General features: G+C 41.0%; 1 protein-coding gene and 1 pseudogene across 1 annotated transcript in view; one reads left to right on the top strand and one right to left on the bottom strand.

The window, feature by feature from the left end:
* REEP5 (receptor accessory protein 5) overlaps nucleotides 1-14134 on the top strand; it is a 45106-nt gene extending 30972 nt beyond the window's left edge. The window contains exons 4-5 of the mRNA XM_012470100.3: nucleotides 2805-2973; nucleotides 13779-14134. Coding sequence (XP_012325523.1) covers nucleotides 2805-2973; nucleotides 13779-13828 — 219 coding nt within the window. The 3' untranslated portion in view covers nucleotides 13829-14134. The remainder of the gene's footprint in view (nucleotides 1-2804; nucleotides 2974-13778) is intronic.
* Nucleotides 5401-7304, bottom strand: LOC105729405 (uncharacterized; annotated as a pseudogene).
* Nucleotides 14135-18647: the final 4513 nt, after the last annotated feature.

Here is an 18647-nt window from a genome sequence, read left to right as displayed (position 1 = left end):
GGAGGCCGAGTTAGTCAGATCGATTGAGCCCGGAAGTTTGAGACTACCCTGAGCAACATAGTGAAACCCCGTCTCTACAAAAAATACAAAAATTAGCTGGATGTGATGGTGTGTGCCTCCTGCCTCAGCCTCCAGGGAGGACTACAGGCACATGCCACCAACCTTGGCTAATTAAATTTTTTTTTTTTGGTAGAGATGTGTTCTCCCTCTGTTACCCAGGCTAATCTCAGAACTCCTGGGCTCAAGTGATCCTCCCACCTCAGCCTCCCAAAGTGCTGGGATTACAGCCTTGATCATGGCCAGTATATAAATTACTAATGGAAATGTTAAAATCTATGATTGCAGATTTTGTCCATTTTTCTATATAATTCTGACTTTTACATTTACATATTTCTAAGCCTATCTGTATATACAAATATATAGAAAGCTATATATAATTTACATATTTCAAAAGTATATACAAGTTCAGGAATTTTAATATTTTTGGTGAATTGCTTTCCTTATGATCATTCTATTTACTTATTTTGCTTTAAATAATGTGTATGTATTAGTATTATTAATGAGCTATTTTGGAAGTGGGTGTTGTCTGATATTTCTTTCCCATAACTTTATTTTCAGTGTTCCTATTTGATTTTGTTGTAGGTATGTTTCTTAAGCATATAGCTATAGTTTGGGGGTTTTGTGAAGAATTTAGTCCTGTAGTCTCTGGGGTTTGTTTTGTTTTTTAGATGAGCTCTTGCTGTGTTGCCCAGGATGGTCTCTGTGTTAGTCTGTTCTCACACTGTTAATAAAGACATACCTTAGACCGAGCAATTTATAAAGGAAAGAGGTTTAATTGACTCACAGTTCCACATGCCTGGGGAAGCCTCACAATCATGGAGGAAGATTAAGGAAAAGCAAAGGAATGTCTTACATGGAGGTAGATAAGAGAGATGAGAGCCAAGCAGAAGGGGAAACCCCTTATGAAACCATCAGATCTCATGAGACTTATTCACTACTAAGAGAACAGTATGGTGGGAAACAACTCCATGATTCATTTCTCTCTCACACAGTCCTTCCCACAACACATGGGAATTATGAGAGCTATAGTTCAAGATGAGATTTGGGTGGGGACATAGCCCAACCATGTCAGTCTCCAACTCCTGGGCTCAAGCAATCCTCCCACCTTGGCCTTCCAAGTCACTGAAACTACAGGTGCACGTCACCATGCCAAGCAAGTCTCTGTCTTTTAAAAACTGTGCATCTGTAGCAAATTTTAATTCACAAAAGTTACTTTTCAGTAGTTACTTGTTACTGTAGTTGAGGTAAAGGGAGCCTGGGCAACATTTTAAAACCTGGTCTCTACAAAAAAAGTTATAAAAACTTAGCCAGGCATGGTGGTTTGTGCCTGAGTAGTCTCAGCTACTTGGGAGGCTGAGGTGGGAAGATTGTTTGAACTCAGGAGTTCAAGGCTGCAGTAAGCCATGTTCATGCCACTGCACTCCAGCCTGGGTGACAGAGTAAGACTCTCAAAAATAATTATCTGGAGATACTAATTTGTTGAGAATTTTAGTTTTGTTTGTATTTTGAGTGTAATACAAGTTCAAAGTGTAGTATGTTTCTCAGAACTAAGATGGTGCTGATGGAGTGAGCTATTTGTGCATTTTAAACTGAAACTCTGTCAGTGTTAGCCCTTTATCAGCTTTGCATCTCTAAAGCACTTGAAAGACTGTCTTAGAAAGGCATATATTAGAGTACATCCCTTGGTTTGGAATAAAAAGGATTATTAGAGCACATCCCTTGCTTTGGAATAAAAAGGACGAAGTCTTTCAGAGTTAAATTTAAAGCAGGAGAAATTGAGATGCTTTTACTTTAAGGAGAAGTTGTAAAAAAATACTGATTTGGAATCTCTGTAAGTGACTTCTGTATTTTTGTAGACCCACCTAGGCTGTGTAGAATACAATGTGGTTAGAATCTTTTCAACTAAAATAAGCCAGTATGTTGTTTATTAAACTTTATAGGGAAATGAGCAGATTACTCTGAATATTCCCTTTTCTTTCATTTTTTTTTTATCTTAAAAAGGAGTAAATTGCATGGATGACTTGAAGTGGCAAGTTGGTATTTATTATTTGAATGAACAATAACTTTTTTTGGACATAGTGTGAAAATCCTTATTTAAGTTATTAGGGCAGAATTATTGTCAATTTTTAAAATAATCTCAATGGCAAAGTAGAGCTGTGAAAAAAAAGTTAGGAATAATAACTGTGTTCAAGATAAAAGATGAAGAACAGCTGTAAAGATTCGCTGAAGGCTAAAGATCTACCCAAAACTGAGGTTCCACCAAGGAAGAATTCAAGAATGGACAAGGTAGTTTTTCTATAATAGGAGGAATAAATGGGATAAACTTACCAAGGTAAGCCTACCAAGCACAAGCCTCCTAGATATTAGGCTTATCTGTACAGGGCTTTATACATGCAGATAAGTACTATATTTTCTTAAATTGATTTCTAAGGGTTATGATTAATAAAAACCTCTTACAGCTATATACTAAAAAGTGGTCCACGTTAGGAAGACTGTTAAGCTCCTGAACCTGGTGTGATTGAACTTTTATTTTTTAGTCTCAGCTTCTCCTTACCAGCTCATTACTCATCATGTTTTTTCCATCTAAAGAAAGCCCACCTTTAACCTGCAGAAAACACTGGTAATGCCTTTGGAGAAAATAACAGAGGCATTTCTCACCCCCAAAGTAGTGAAAGGCAGTGTGTATTGTCAGAATGCACCCCCTCCACCCTCCTGTTACCCATGCTGGCTCTTATTCTGTGCAGTGTGGCTTCCTGCTGTGGTGCATGGCCCCAAGCCCTTCTAATGGGGCTGAACTGCTCTACAAGCGCATCATCCGTCCTTTCTTCCTGAAGCATGAGTCCCAGCTGGATAGTGTGGTCAAGGACCTAAAAGACAAAGCCAAGGAGACTGCAGATGCCATCACTAAAGAAGGTAAGACTCAGGAACAACATGGCTCCACATGTGGGAGATGTGATACACTAGGCTCAAATAACAGGCTTCCTGGCCTTCTTGTCTCATCAGCATCCCTCAGCCAAATGCCAATATTACTCTGGGATTTCTTTACAAAGTCTTTGCCTATTGCCCTTCACTTTTCCCAAGACTCTTCCTCCATGCCACATTTAATGAGCATTCAGTCAGAACATTAGGAAAAATGAGTCTCCTTGGTAGCCAGCAATTTTAGAGAATCATCTATATTCATATTCATGTACATCTCTTCTAATTGTTTATTTAATTCTTTTTGCATTATACTTTTTAATTGCATAGTTTTAAATAAATGGAGAAAGCACCTTTCAGAAGCTATACTAGCAGGAAAAATTCCATCAAGCATTTACATAGTAAATTTGTATAATTTTACAAAAAATTCTTTTTTTTTTTTTTTGAAAGAAAGAAAGAAAAAAAATGAACAAGAGGAAGAAAAAGGAAGAGAAAGAGAGAGAGAGAATGGGAGTATTGCTTTCTTGCCCAGGCTAGAATGCAGTTTAGTAATGGGTATTGAAAACCTCTTTTATACCAATAATTATACTTGATGTCGACAGGAAGGAATAAGGGAAGAAAATAACAAACAAGCAGCCAACCAATATTTCATTTAAACCTATGAAATGCTATGCGATTACTGAGGAGTGATTTACTTCCAATTATGTAGTCACTTTTGGAATAGGTGTGAGGTGGTAATGTATGTTTTGTGTATTTGAAGTGGAGAGTTCTGTAAATGTTTATTAAGTTTACTTGTTCTGGGTCTCAGTTCAAGTCCTGAATGTCCTTGTTAATTTTCTGCCTCGTTGATCTATAAAATCGTTAGCTCTTCTTGTTACATTGATCCTTTTGCCATTATATAATGTCCTTCTTTGCCTCTTTTGCTCTTTGTTGCTTTAAAGTCTACTTTATCAGAGGCGAGAATTGCATCTCCTGCTTTTTGTTTATTTGTTTATTTTTACTCTCTGATTGGTTGATAAATCTTCCTCCTTCTCTTGGTTTTGAGTCTTTGTGTATCGTTGCATGTGAGATGGGTCTGGATGCAGCATACCGATGGGTTTTGGCTTTTTATCCAATTAGAATATATATAGGTTTAATACTGGCATTTGATGCTAGCTGGCTGTTTTGCCCATTAGTTAGTGTAAATTTTTCATTGTGTTAATGCTTTTTGCTTTTTGATATATTTTTGGAAAGGCTGATATTGGTTGTTCCTTTATATGTATAGTGCTTCTTTCAGAAGCTCTTGTAAAGCAGGCCTGGTGGTGGTGAAGTCTCTAAGTACTTGTTTGTTCGCAAAAGATTTAATTTTTCCTTCGATTATAAAGCTTAGTTTGGCTGGATAGGAAATTCTGGGTTGAAAGTTCTTTTCTTTAAGGATGTTAAATATTGGTCCCCACTCTTTTCTGGCTTGTAGGGTTTCTGCTGAGATATCTGCTGTAAGTCTGATAGGTTTCCCTTTATGGGTAACCTGACCTTTCTCTCTGGCTGCCCTTAGTATTTTCTCCTTCATTTCAACCCTAATAAATCTGGCAATTATGTGCCTTGGGGTTGGTCTTCTTGAAGAATATCTTTGTGGTGTTCTCTGTATTACCTGGAGTTGAATATTACCCTGCCTTGCCAGGTTGGGAAAGTTTTCCTGAATGATATCCTGAAGAGTATTTTCCAACTTGGATTCATTCTCTTTGTCACATTCAGGTACACCTATCAAACGTAAATTAGGTCTTTTCACATAGTCCCATATTTCCTGGAGACTTTGCTCATTCCTTTTCATCCTTTTTTCTCCATTCTTGTCTTCTCGTTTCATTTCACTTAGCTGGTCTTCGACTTCTGATATCCTTTCTTCTACTTGATCAATTCGACTGTTTAAACTTGTGCACACTTCACGAAGTTCTCGTGTTGTGTTTTTCAGCTCCATCAATTCACTTATATTCCTCTCTAAATTGTCCATTCTCATTAGCATTTCATCAAACCTTTTTTCAAGTTCTTAGTTTCTTTGCATTGGGTTAGAACAAGTTCTTTTAGTTCACAGAAGTTTCTTATCACCCACGTTTTGAAACCTGCTTCTGTTATTGGAATACACTCGTAATCTATTAAGCCTTGTTCCGTTACTGATGAGGAATTGCAATCCCCTGTAGAGGGAGAGGCATTCTGATTTTGAGTATTCGCTGCCTTTTTACGCTGGTTTCTTCCCTTCATTATATATTTATCCATCTGTCGTCTTTGTAATTACCGACTTTCTAACTAGGTCTCTGAGCAGACGTCCAACTTGTTGATTCCCAGTGCCGAAATCTGAGCAATCCACTGCACCGGCCAAAATAGTGGTGTTAAGATTGATGGTGCTTTTCTGCCCGGGAATCTCCGGACTCTGCACCAAGAACTGGCGTGCTAAGGCGCCAGCAAAACCGCCGCGCCGGCCACAAGAGTCACCCTGGTGACCTGTGGGTCTCCTCTGCTGGGAATCTCCTAGTCCATGAGCAACAAATATTCGTCTGAAAGTGTGGCATCCTCTCGTTCTCTGCGCTTTCACTGGGAATTACGAGCCCGAGCTGCTAGTGATCAGCCATCTTGGATCTCTCTCTCAAAAAATTCTTGATCTTTACTTGAACTATACATAAGGGGAAAAGAGCCCCTCAGGTTGGTGTTCTTTCTGCTTGCAGAAGCAAACTAAAGGACCTAAAACTAGAGGCAAGCCTAGGATACCAAGGAGGGGGGAGGAGAAATGATTAAGACACATTTGTGAATTCCCTGACTCTTCTAAGACACTTGTCTAATCACCCTAACATAATAAATATTTAGGTCAAAGTAACACTCTTTAGAAAAAAGTACAACTTCACAAGCTGTAGTTCTCAATTACAGTAACATCCTGAATACCTTGGACTGCTGGATGCCAAAAGACAATACTTAGGGTTATCTGTGAGGTTTGAACAGATGAATACTTGAGAATTCTCTAGGACTTTACACTCTCTGTTCTGGCTTTCTGAATGAAGCACAGGCAGGCTTCTCTGTTATCCTCCAAGCAGTTTAATAGTCGAAAAGGGCAACAGTATTGGATCACTCCTTAGACACTAACCAGCTGGGGAAAGAGTTCATTGGCCAAAGTCTCCTCCTTAGAATGGTTTGCAACAAGCAGAGAGGACATGTTGCTGCAGAGGAAAGGGAAGCCCTCATACCCACAGTCACTATAAACATCAGTAGACAGGAAGATGGCTTCAGGCAGTGGCTGGATGAAAGCAGATTTGAGACACCCAGATCTGGAATGAAGTCATCTTCTACAGGGTCTTCCTTCACTAAGACAATGAATTCTGGGTGATCATTCTCTGAGAGGCTGAGAGGTGCTTCCTTGATTTTCACTACCACATTAGCTTGGCTCTCTGTCTCAGACTACGGGTTGGCATATATGTAGTCAAAATGAATGAGTTCATTAGTAGCTTTGAGCCTGGCTGATAATGTCTCCACTGACAGAGAAAGGGAAGCTGCTTAGGTGGGTCTTTCTGAGTGGACCTCTGGGAGCTGCTCCAGGCTGGCAGACTCTGGGGAAGGATATATGAACACTACTGGGTCCAAGTTGTCCAGAATGCCCAACAGGATATCATACTGGAACTGAGAAGATAGTTGATGTTTACTTCCAACCCCACCAAAACTAACTCCCTCATCTGCCTAGTTAGGGATCTCAAGCATCAAATTAGATGGAATTAACTTGGCTTCCGCCTCCTCTTCAGTAACCAGGGCAACCATCCCTAAGTGCTATCTTCACTCATGGTTCTCAACTACAGTCCATGCATTTTTCTCTCATAAAAGCTGATTTTCTAGTAGAAGTTTTTGGTTCTGTTCTAAATCTACCACTTGCTGTTTCAGCTCACTCATTTGAGCCTGCTTTCTGTCTCTGGCAGTCTGAGCTGCTACCCTGTTTTTCAGTTTCCTCCTCAGCATCTTCGCCTTGGGGCTCCCCACCCCCACACCATTCACCATCTCCTGGCTGGCTCCTCTCTGGGCTGGCACCACGAGCGGCAGAGTTTAGCTGGCCAGGGCTGTAGCAGCAGGCTGACTAGACAGAAGCAGTACTTTGGGAGCCCTGATGGCTAGCCTAATTCAGTTCGTTCAGTATGCTGTTCAATTTTTGTTATGGGTACAAAAGAATGTCCTCTCTCAGCTCTCCTGATTCATTCACTCAATAAGTATTTACTTATTGAGGTGTTTAATATGTGCCAAGCACGTTCCTAATACTGGCAGTGAACCAGCAAATCAAAGAGACCATACTCCATGAATTCATGAAACTTACAGTCTTGTTGAGAGATGGGCAGTAAAATTGAAAATTGGATGGTATATTTAGCAGATGATATAGGGGATAAAATAAAGCAAGTAGAAAGATAGGGAGGGCCAAGGACTGGAGGGATGGTTACAATTTTAAATAGAGACATTTAGGAAATCTATACCAGAAGGCTCTATTGAATCAGACTTGAAAGTAGTAAAGGAATCAGGGACACTGACTCAGCCTGTAATCCCAACATTTGGGAGGCCAAGGCAGGAAGATCACTTGAGGCCAGGAGTTTGAGACTAGCTCATTTGTGATGGGTTTCCTATGGAAACCTGCTCTCTAGAAAAATTTAAAAATTAGCTGGGCATTGTGATGCAAGCCTGTGGTCCCAGCCACGCAGGAGGCTGAGGTAGGAGGATCACTTGGGCCCAGGAGGTCAAGGCTGTAAGTGAGCCATGACACTGTAGCCTGGGTGACAAAGCAAAACCCTTTCTCCCTAAAAAATAAAAGAGAGAGAAAATGGCAAAGGAAGGAACCATGGGGAATCACACTCCAGAAAGAGCTGCATGTGTAGAAGTTGACTGAGGTGGGAGCAACAGAAGTGATCTAGAGGGGTGCAGGAGATGAGGTGAGAGAGGCTGGGGGTGGAGGCTGGAAGACAGATCACATAAGGCGTTATAGGCCATTGTAAAAATTTTGGCTTCTACTCTGTGTGGAGGTGTTAGAAAATTTTGACCAGAGGATTGAAATGATCTGTTTTGTTTTGTGTTTTAACAAGATTCCTGTGGCCACTATATTAGGAACAGACTGAATGGGGATAAGGGAGGAAACTGGGAGAACAGTTAAAAGGTTCCTGCAGTGACCTGACTAAAGGTGATGATGGTGCCTTGGTTCCTTCTGTAGCAGTAGGGGGTAAGAAGTAGCATATTCTTGATATATTTCAAAGGTAGAACTACTGGGATTTGCTTATGTATTGGGCATAGGTCCAAGGGGTCAAGGACAAGCTTTTTAGCCTGAACAAATGGAAGGATAAAATTGCCACTGAGCTGGAGAAGACTGGGTAGAACAGGTTTTTAAGGGGCGGGGGGTTGTGGGGGGAGATATGGAATTCAGTCCTGGACATTCGCTTGAGATGTCTGTTAGATAACTACAAGGATTAGTCGAATAGCTGGTTGGATATAGGTGTCAAGAGTTCAGGAAACAGGTCTGGACTGGAGATATAAATTTGGGGGCCACAAGCTTATAAATATTAAGCATGAGACTGGATGAGATCATGAAGATAGTGTAGTTAGGAAAGAGGAGGTCCAAAGACTGAACCCTGGGGAGTCTAATGTATAGAGACAAGAGATGAGAAGCAACCAGCAAAGCAGACTGATAAGGAGTGGTCAATTGAGGTAGCAAGAAAACCATGAGCATGGTATCCTTGGGCCAAGAATAGAAAGTGTGTTTCAAAGAGGACAAGTGATCCATCATGTCGCATCCTGCCGACAGGTCAAGTAAGATAAGGACTGAGAACTGAGCAGACTTAGCAATGAGGAAGGTACTAGTAATTTTGATGACACAGATTTTGTGGAGTGGTAGCAAACTCCTGATTGCAATGGATTTGAGCAAATGAGAGAAAAGAGATGAGAAAATATAGATCTTTCTTTTGAGAAATTTCCTGCAAAGGAGAGCAGAAGAATGGAGCAATAACTGGAAGAAGGAATTAGGGTCCTGAAATTTTAAAAGTTTTTTTTGTTAAGGTAGGACAAACAAAGCCTGTTTGAAAAGTAATGGGAATAATTCAACAGAGCAAGAAATGATGAGGAGTGAGGGTGAATTGCTGGAGCTCTGTCCTTGACCAGTGAAGGATCTAGTAAACAGTAGAGGGATTGGTCAGAGGAGCTGGAAGTTTATGATAACAGTAGGGAAATCAAGGTCTATCACATGTGCTGTACGTGAGCACATGTGACTATGGGAGCCTACAGAAGTGATTTTCTGATTGCTTCAAATTTCTCAGTAAAGTAGGAAGAAAGGCCAATTGAGAGAGGATGGGGAAGGAGACGATGGAAAAAGAAGGTATGAAATAGTTGGGAAGGAGAGAGTCTGCTCAACTTTTTCTGTAAAAGGCCAGATAACAAATGTTTTAAATTTTGTGGGCCATCAGGTCTCTGTTGCAGCTACTGTCCTCTGCCATTGTAGTGTGAAAGCAGCCATGGACAAGACATAAGCGAGTGTGGCTGCAGTGTGCTGGCCCCTCTAGGACAGTGGGAGAGTAAATGGACTGGGACAATGTCCTGTGACTGCCAGGCAGTGTTAAAGGCATGCTTCAGATTTGTGTTCATGAATTTATAGTGAAGCTAGTTCTTGTGTGTGTTTTCCTCCAGCCATACTCACCTACATGAGTATAGCTGCAGAGTAGGTGAAGAGTTGTGTCAAAGTTATGATTTCCAGCAAGAACTATGAAGTCAGCGTGGGACTGTGGAGTGATTAATGCTTGACAATGGAATTTAACCTGAGTAAGGTGGGAAGTGGTGGAGGATGAACTCTGTATCAGGATAATAGTGGGAATACTCCATCATCATCTACAATGAGCAAAAAAAGGGGGGTTGGGGAGTGCACTACAAAGATAAAAGGTGACGGTGGGAGAGTGGGACGCTTAATACAAGATTATGGATGGACTACAGTATTGGTAGTAACAAGGATCCTGGGAGTCAGTGTCATATGTAGGGTGGAATATAAAGGTTATTGGAGGGGAGGGACTAAGAGGTCAGGATATTAGATCATGTATGTCTACATGGATATTAAAATCATTATTAAAATAGGAGTAGTAGGGCAGGTGCAGTGGCTCATGCCTGTAATCTCAGCACTTTGAGAGCTGAGGTAGGTGGGTTGCTTGAGCTCAGGAGTTTGAAACCAGCCTGGGCAACATGGTGAAACCCAACCTCTACAAAAAATACAAAAATTAGCCAGATGTGGTGATGCACACCCATAGTCCCAGCTACTCAGGAAGCTAAGGTGGGAGGATCACCTGAACCTGGGAGGTCGAGGCTGCAGTGAGTTGAGATGGCATCACTGCACTCCAGCCTGGGTGACAGAGTGAGACCCTGTCTCTACCAATCAATCAATAATATAGGAGTAGTGTTAGAAAGGAACATTAATAGGAGCTAAAATCTTCAAGAAATAGGCAAGGTAGACCAAGAGTCAGGGATGACAGGGAAAAGGAAGGCTAATGGATGATATAATCTGATGACATGAGATTCTGGGAGTAAAGAAACAGCCACCACTTGAGAAAGCAATGTCCTCAGGGCATAGCCAGATTCTCTAAGAGCAAGAAGGAAAAGGAAACATTCAGAGGAATGGGTGAGGATATAGATTTTGCTGATGATGGGTCTTGAGTTCGAAGAGACTCAAGGGTTTTAGAAATTGGAGAAAGGTGGGCAGTGGACACAGAATACATTTTATTTGTTTATTTGTTTGTTTTTAGAGCACTGTGGTAGTTAGACGTGGGAGTTGTGGACCACTGGGGAAGTAAAATCCTAAGACAGTTCTCCAGCAGCACTAATGCCCCAGAGGCGATACATTCCCCATTTCTCCCTCACAGACCTCTCTCCTCTGGACTCGTTTCTGGGCATACATATCCAGTCTACCTCAGCATGTTTTTCTGCAGTTTTAGGTGTTTTCTAACTTGTAGCCTTAACCTCCTCCCACTTTAGGATTGCCAGCTTTTTTTTTTTTCTTTTTTTGAGACAGAGTCTCACTCTGTTGCCCAGGCTGGAGTGCAGTGGCACAGTCTCCGCTCAGCAGCCTCTGCCTTCCAGGTTCAAGGCATTCTCCTGCCTCAGCCTCCCAAGTAGCTGCAATTACAGGCGCCCGCCACCATGCCTAGCTGATTTTTGTATTTTTAGTAGAGACAGGGTTATGCCATGTTGTCCAGGCTGGTTTCAAACTCCTGGCCTCAAGTGATCCACCCACCTCGGCCTCCCAAAGTGTTGGGATTACAGACATAAGCCACCACGCCCGGCCAGGATTGCCAGCTTCTTTTTAAGAGCTATCTTTTCTTCTCCCTTCTCTTAGCCTAACCAGCAACCTATGGTGATGCCACTTCTGTCTACTTAACTCACATTTCTTAGCCCCTTGGTTCTCTTAGATATCAATACTTAAAATCCAATCTTATTTTGATTTGAAACATCCCTAAACAGGGGCATGAGAATTAAAATAAGATGGGAGGAATTTTCTCAAAGCTTTTGGATTCACTAGGAATTTTTACAAAGAGTTAGTTAAGGTAAGGACTACAGTTTCTCCTTTGTTGTGAACTTGGTTCAGCAATTTTAATTGAGTGAAGGGAGAGCAGCTGTCAGGCAGCTGGTGGACAAAAGGGGAATCCTTGGCTCTCATCACTAAGACTTGGGGATCCATCAAGAACAGCTGCAGATTGTAAAATCTCACAGGAGGTCCTGGAGGCTTCTAGACAACCCCTTTCCCCTCCACCTCACACACTGCACTGGTTCTTATAGCACATTCCCAGCCACTTGGTAATTAGAAAATGGAAGGCTTGGTCTCCTGCAGATGTAAGAAAATAGTTCCTTTGTTCTTCTATAGAGACAGGCTTTCACTGTGTTTGGCCAGGGTGCTCTCAAACTCCTGGTTTCAAGCAATACTCCTACCTCAGCCTCAAGCCATCACACTTGGACAGAATATTTTCTTGATGAATGTAGTGTCTTGTTACCAACTCAAAGACTTAGAGCAAACTCTTCCCATCATAGGAGAGAGTGGTGCACAGTGAGAGTATAAATACAGATTAAAAAAAAATTTAGTGTAACAATTTTTATTTTTAGAGACAAGAGTTTTGTTCTTGTTGCCCAGGTTAGAGTGCAATGGTGCGATCTTGGCTCACCATAACCTCCATCTCCCAGGTTCAAGTGATTCTCCTGCCTCAGCCTCCCGAGTAGCTGGGATTATAGGCATGTACCACCATGCCCGGCTAATTTTGTATTTTTAGTAGAGATTGGGGTTTCTCCATATTGGTCAGGCTGGTCTCGAACTCCTGACCTCAGGTGATCTGCCCGGCTCGGCCTCCTAAAGTGCAGGGATTACAGGCGTGAGCCACTGTGCCCAGCCCTAACCATTTATATAGCATTCATGTTACATTAGGTTTTGTATTTTTTTATTTTTGAGACAGAGTCCTACTCTGTCACCCAGGCTGGAGTGCAGTGGTGCGATCTTGACTCACTGCAACCTCTGCCTCCCGTGTTCGAGCAATTCTCTGCCTCGGTCTCCCAAGTAGCTGGGATTATAGGCATCCACCACCACACCCAGCTAATTTTTTTGTATTTTTAGTAGACATGGGGTTACCATCTTGACCAGACTGGTCTTGAACTCCTGACCTTGTGATCCACCCTCCTCAGCCTCCCAAAGTGCTGGAATTACAGGCATGAGCCACCATGCTGGGTTGCATTAGGTATTTTAACTGGAGATGGGCTTTTAAAATTTTTTAAAAATAGAAGTGGGGGGGGGGTCTCACCATTCATATTGCCCAGGCTGGTCTCAAACTCCTGGCCTCAAGTGATCTTCCCACCCTCAACCTCCCAAAGTGCTGGGATTACAAGCATGAGTCAGTCATTATGCCTGGCTGAGATTTAAAGTATGTGGAAGCACATAGGTTATATGGAAATACTATGTATTCCATTCAATTTAAGGGCTTGAGCACTCACAGATTTTGGTATCTGTAGGAGTCCTAGAACTAATCCCCTCTCCCCCACACACAAACATCAAAGGATGACTGTATTTATAGTGCTGGGAAGGAAAGAGGACTTTTCTCTGATTTTTGTCACCATGGGATAGTTGTCACCAGATTGATAATATATCGATAAGTGAAATCTTACAGGCAAGCACACAGATACAAACTAGAATTTGAACACTACTCTTAAGGAATCTCTGCTTTTTTTTTTTTTTGAGACGGAATCTCGCTCTGTTACCCAGGCTGGAGTGCAGTGGTGCGATCTGGGTTCCCTGCAACATCCGCCTCCCGGGTTCAAGCGATTCTCCTGCCTCAGCCTCCCGAGTGCCTGGGACTACAGGTGCACACCACAATGCCCAGCTAATTTTTTGTATTTTTTAAAGTAGAGATGGGGTTTCACCATGTTAGCCAGGATGGTCTCTCTAACTCCTGACCTAACAGGTGATCCACCTGCCTTGGCCTCCTGAAGTGCTGGGATTATAGGCGTGAGCCACTGCGCCCAGCCTGAATCTCTACTTCTTTTGATGCTTAAAGGAGGACAGATAGTTTAGGTGACACTGTCATAACAAGGGGCTAGGCTAGATGACCTTCAAGTATTTTGCTCATTAGGATTTGTGCTCTAAAAGAGGTACCTTCTCCATTTCCCGGAAACCCTCTTAGCCCGGATCACAAACCCCAACATGATCATACCTGAACATGAGTCATCCAAGTTTTGTTATCTGTAGCTACAGTAGGCACAATGCTTGCATTCCAAAGAGCTTTGATATATTTTTCTTTCCCTCCTAACAGCCAAGAAAGCCACCGTGAATTTACTGGGTGAAGAAAAGAAGAGCACCTAAACCAGACTGGATGAAAACTTCCTGCCCTCTCTGTATCTTCCTACTAGAGCCTGATGTTATATTAGGGACTGTGGTATAATTATTTTAATAATGTTGCCTTGGAAACATTTTTGATATATTAAAGATTGGAATGTGTTGTAAGTTTCTTTGCTTACTTCTACTGTCTATATACATAGGGAGTATTTTAAACTTAATGCAGTGGGCAGTGTGCAAGTTTTTGGAAAATGTATTTTGCCTCTGGGTAGGAAAAAATGTATGTTACTACCCTGCAGGAAATATAAACTTAAAATAAAATTATACACCCCACAGGCTGTGTACTTTACTGGGCTCTCCCTGCATGCATTTTCTCTGTAGTTGTTACACTTAGAATAATCTTTATGGTTCTACTCCATGTAATGTACAATTTTATATAATTCTGAAATGTTTTTAAAGAAGTATTTGTGCACATGTACATATGGAAATGTTACTGTCTGACTACAACATGCATCATGCTCATGGGGAGGGAGCAGGGGAAGGGTGTATATGCCATTTATAACTTCTGTACAGTAAGACCACCTGCCAAAAGCTGGAGAAACCATTGTGCTGGTGTGGTCTACTAAATAATACTTTAGAAAATTAATATGTGATTAAGATGCAAATGAACAAAGTGAGAAATGAAATCTAATGGAGATTGGCTTGGTTGTTTCCCTAGTATGTGGCACATGAATACCAGGATAGCTTTATAAAACAGTCACTATAGTGATGAACAGGGAAATTTACACAAACATCAGTAATCTATAACTCAGTTCCCTGTAGAACTAGTAATACTGTCTTATCTGCTTATCAACTTTACATTTTTGTCTACTGTTAAGATGCTAAAATGGAAACCATTTCTGGTTTTATCTTCAAAGCGGAGAAACATGTCGATTTAGTCTTCTTTCCCAATCTTCTTTTTTAAACCAGTTTGAGGAACTTCCGAAGACTTGCCACCTCTGATTGATTAATGTGTATTTTCTTGTTTATATCATTAGCAACAACATGCTAATGATGACACCTAGCTCTGAGAGCAATTCTGGGAGAATGAAAGGAAGTATAAGATAACCCATAATCTGCTTGGCAGTAGTTGTCAGTCTACCTTCAGTTTTTCTATGGCCTTAAAGGTCAAACACAAGAGGCTCCCCTAGTTTACAAGTCAGAGTCACTTATAGTCCATTTAAATTCCTTCATCTATATTCTTTGTGTTGATAAACTGCACATGGCTACATAGTAAGTATAGTAACAATAAAGTTAAAATGGATGCCTCCATTGATCTGCCAAATCATTACAGAAAGCAATTTGTCTGGACTAGAAAATCTGAGTTTTACACTATACTGTTAAGAGTCCTTTTGAATTAAAGGAGGCTAAAACAAGTGTATAACCAAAATAACAAGATTAAATATCCAGCCAGTAAAGTGTTTTTTAAGGCAAATAAAATTAGCTCATCTTGAGATAACAATCAGGTAAGATCATAATGATGTCTCATGATGTAAAAAATATTAAAGATGTCAGTACTACGGGACAGTATCACTCTAATAATATGGATCAGAGCATTTATTTTGGGGAGGAAAACAGTGATTATTGGCATTTTATTAAACCTAAAAAAAGCTTTGTAGAAAGCAAACAAAATTGTTCTTGGGAGAAAATCAAGTTTTAGATTAAAAAAAAATTTTTTTTTAAGTATCTAGGAGTTTTTAAATCCTTCTCCCATAAATAAACGTATAATTTTCTTGGTGGCAGAATGAAAATTAGCAACTTCTAGCACATAATATATATAATCAGATTGTTAGCATATAGAATATATTATCAGACAAGATGAGGAGCTATAAGTTACTATTGCTCATAATGACTTACAGGCTAAAATTAGTTTATATTAAAATAAATTCTGAATGCAATTTTTTTTTTTGTTTCCTTGAGACCAAAATTTAAGTTAACTGTTGTTGGCAGTCTAAGTATAAATGTTAATAGCAGACGTTATGAATTGAGCAATTCTGTCACATGATTTCCCAAATGAAATACTGCCACGGCTGGAGTTTGAAAAAACTAATTGAGCCTGTGTCTGGCTAGAAAACAAGTGTTTATTTGAATGTGAATACTGTTTCAAAGGTATATAGTTACAGAATTCCTACTAAACAGCTTAAATTCTTCAAGAAAGAATTCCTACAGCAGTTATTCCCTTACCTGAAGGCTTCAATTTGGATCAACTGCTACTCTGGGGAGAGTCTTCTACCCACAGCTGAAGAAAACGAGCACACCCTTCACATAAGTTATCACCTATCCTGAAGATGTGATACACTGAATGGAAATAGATGTAAATAAAATTCAGTTCTCATTTAACTGCAATATTTCATTTTATTTTGTGGGACTTTTTTTCCTAACCCAGAATTATTTAAGCAAAGTTTTAAGTAAATACAGATAAATGAGCCATAAACACTGCTGTTTATTAACTCTATTCCTCACATGGCTTGTAGATTTCCCCTGGTGGTTCCTGTCTACCAGAGGAAAAGACTTGCCCTAAAGAAAACATATCAACTAAAAAAGTTTCTACCAATAATTATCACTACATTGAAAGGAAACATAATCCACTGCTTTTTACCTGCATATTGCATTACACACGAAGTCTCCTATGACTTAAGACAATGTAATGCATGCATCTTGATGTAGTAAACTTTTTACATGTGCCTCCAAATTATGCTGTACTTTGTTTTCAGAAAAGATCAAGAAAAGGAGGACTTGAGAATTTTGATAAAAATACCTACTTCTGGCCTAGCGGATCTGTAATCCCAGCACTTTGGGAGGCCACGGTGGGTGGACTGCTTGAGTACATGAGTTCAAAACTAGCCTGGGCCACAAGGTGAGACCCCCATCTCTACAAAAAATACAAAAAAATTAGCTGGGCATGGTGGAGCGTGCCTGTAGTCCCCACTACTCAGGAGGGTGAGGTGGGAGGACTTGAGCCTGGGAGGTCAAGGCTGCAGTGAGCCAAGATGGTACCAGTGCACTCCAACCTGGGCAACAGGCCAGACCCTGTCTCAAAAAGAAAAAAATACAAAAACACACAAACCTACTTCCGAAGGTATGCGTTGGTCAGTACAGTCTCCTACATTTGCTTTTTGATGTCTGTATGTCTAGAATCATAGTGTTTAGAATAATACAGGTACAATTCAGATCTTTAGCCATTAAATATTATGGTGCTACATAGCATGGCTGGAGAGTAAACATATTTGAGAATGATATTAAAAGTTTTCCTGGCTCATTGCTAGAACATTAACTCTTAAAATCTTACAACACACACAACTAAGGAGTTTCCTTGGTTAGATCAATGCTTCCCAAAAACTTTGGTGTAGGCCAGGCACGGTGGCTCAAGTCTGTATTCCCAGCACTTTGGAAGGCTAAGGCAGGTGGATCACTTGAGGCCAGGAGTTCAAGACCAGCGTGGCCAATATGGTGAAACTCCATCTCTACTAAATACAAAAAAACCAGCTGGGCGCGGTGGCACATTCCTGTAATCCCAGCTACTTGGGAGGCTGAGGCAGGAGAATTGTTTTAACTTGGGAGGCAGAGTTGGCAGTGAGCCAAGATCGTGCCATTACACTCCAGCCTGGGCAACGAGCAAAACTCCGTCTCAAAAAAAATATTTGGTGTACATCAGAACTGATGGAGGACAGGGATGAAGAGGAGTGTTGTTAAAATAGATTGCTGGGCTCTATCCTCAAAGATTCTGATTCAGGAAGTCTGGGGTGGGGCAGACTGTTTTGCATTTTTAAACAGCCCAGGCAATGTTGACTGTCCAGGAACTGTACTTTGAGATAAAACCACTGGGTTAGGTAAATGCTATCTTTATATCTTAATACACAGAGGTTTTCAGACCTGGCTGCGCACTGGAATCATCTGAGGACCTTTTCAAAAATACTGGTATCTGCCTCTACTAACAAAAGAGCTGATTTAATTAGTCTACTATGGTACCCAGGTGCCAGTATGCTTTAAAAATTCTTTAGGTGATCCTAGTATGGAGCCAGGGTTGAGAACCACTTGTAGGGACCACTAATGAGGGCAAGAATCCCAAAGTCTGGAGAGTTTGTCTTAGAGAGTTAGTTCAGTGTGTGTATCAGTTCCTATTGCTCCTACAACAAATCACAGGTTTAGCTGCTTAAAAACCAGGCAAATGTATATCATCTTACTGTTCTGGAGGTCAGAGGTCCAAAATGAGTTGGCTGGGCTGAATTCTTTGTGGAAACTCCAGGAGAGAACACACTTTCTTGCCTTTTGCATCTTTTAGACACTGCCTGCAGTCCTTAGCTTGTGGCCCCCATTCCTCCGACCTCTGCTTCTGACAGCACAGCTATCTCTAGTGCTGACTTTCCTGCCTCCCTCTTCTAAGGATCCTTGTGAAATGGGGCCCACCTGGATCCAGGAGACTCTCTTCAAGATTCTTAATCACATCTGCAAAGCTCCTTTTGCCAGGTAAGGTTAACATATTTACAGGTTTGGGGGATTAGGATTTGGACATCTTTGTGGAAGGCATTTTTCTGCCTTCCAGGCCTGGCCTCTCTTTGGGTATACAGTCACATCCAACATCAGAAAATCACTGCAAAGAGCAATCTTAATGTTGAGAGGGAGCTAAAATAAGCGGGAGGGGTAAAAAACTACCCTATTCCCGCCCAAAGACTAGTTTATCCTCTGGATTTTAAGAGACTGGAGTGGGAGACACAGGCAGAGTTGAGAGGTAACTGTATTAAAAATAGGATGGGATGACTAAACGCTGAATCAAATTTCCTCCACCTTGAATTCTCCCACTAGGATC

This window comes from Aotus nancymaae, unplaced genomic scaffold (assembly GCF_030222135.1).
Source record: "Aotus nancymaae isolate 86718 unplaced genomic scaffold, 86718_ANA_hifiasm-v0.15.2.pri h1tg000014l, whole genome shotgun sequence".
Taxonomy (NCBI): Eukaryota; Metazoa; Chordata; class Mammalia; order Primates; family Aotidae; genus Aotus; species Aotus nancymaae.
The sequence above is the reverse complement of the archived record's forward strand: the minus strand, read 5'-3'. Positions and strand labels throughout refer to the sequence as shown.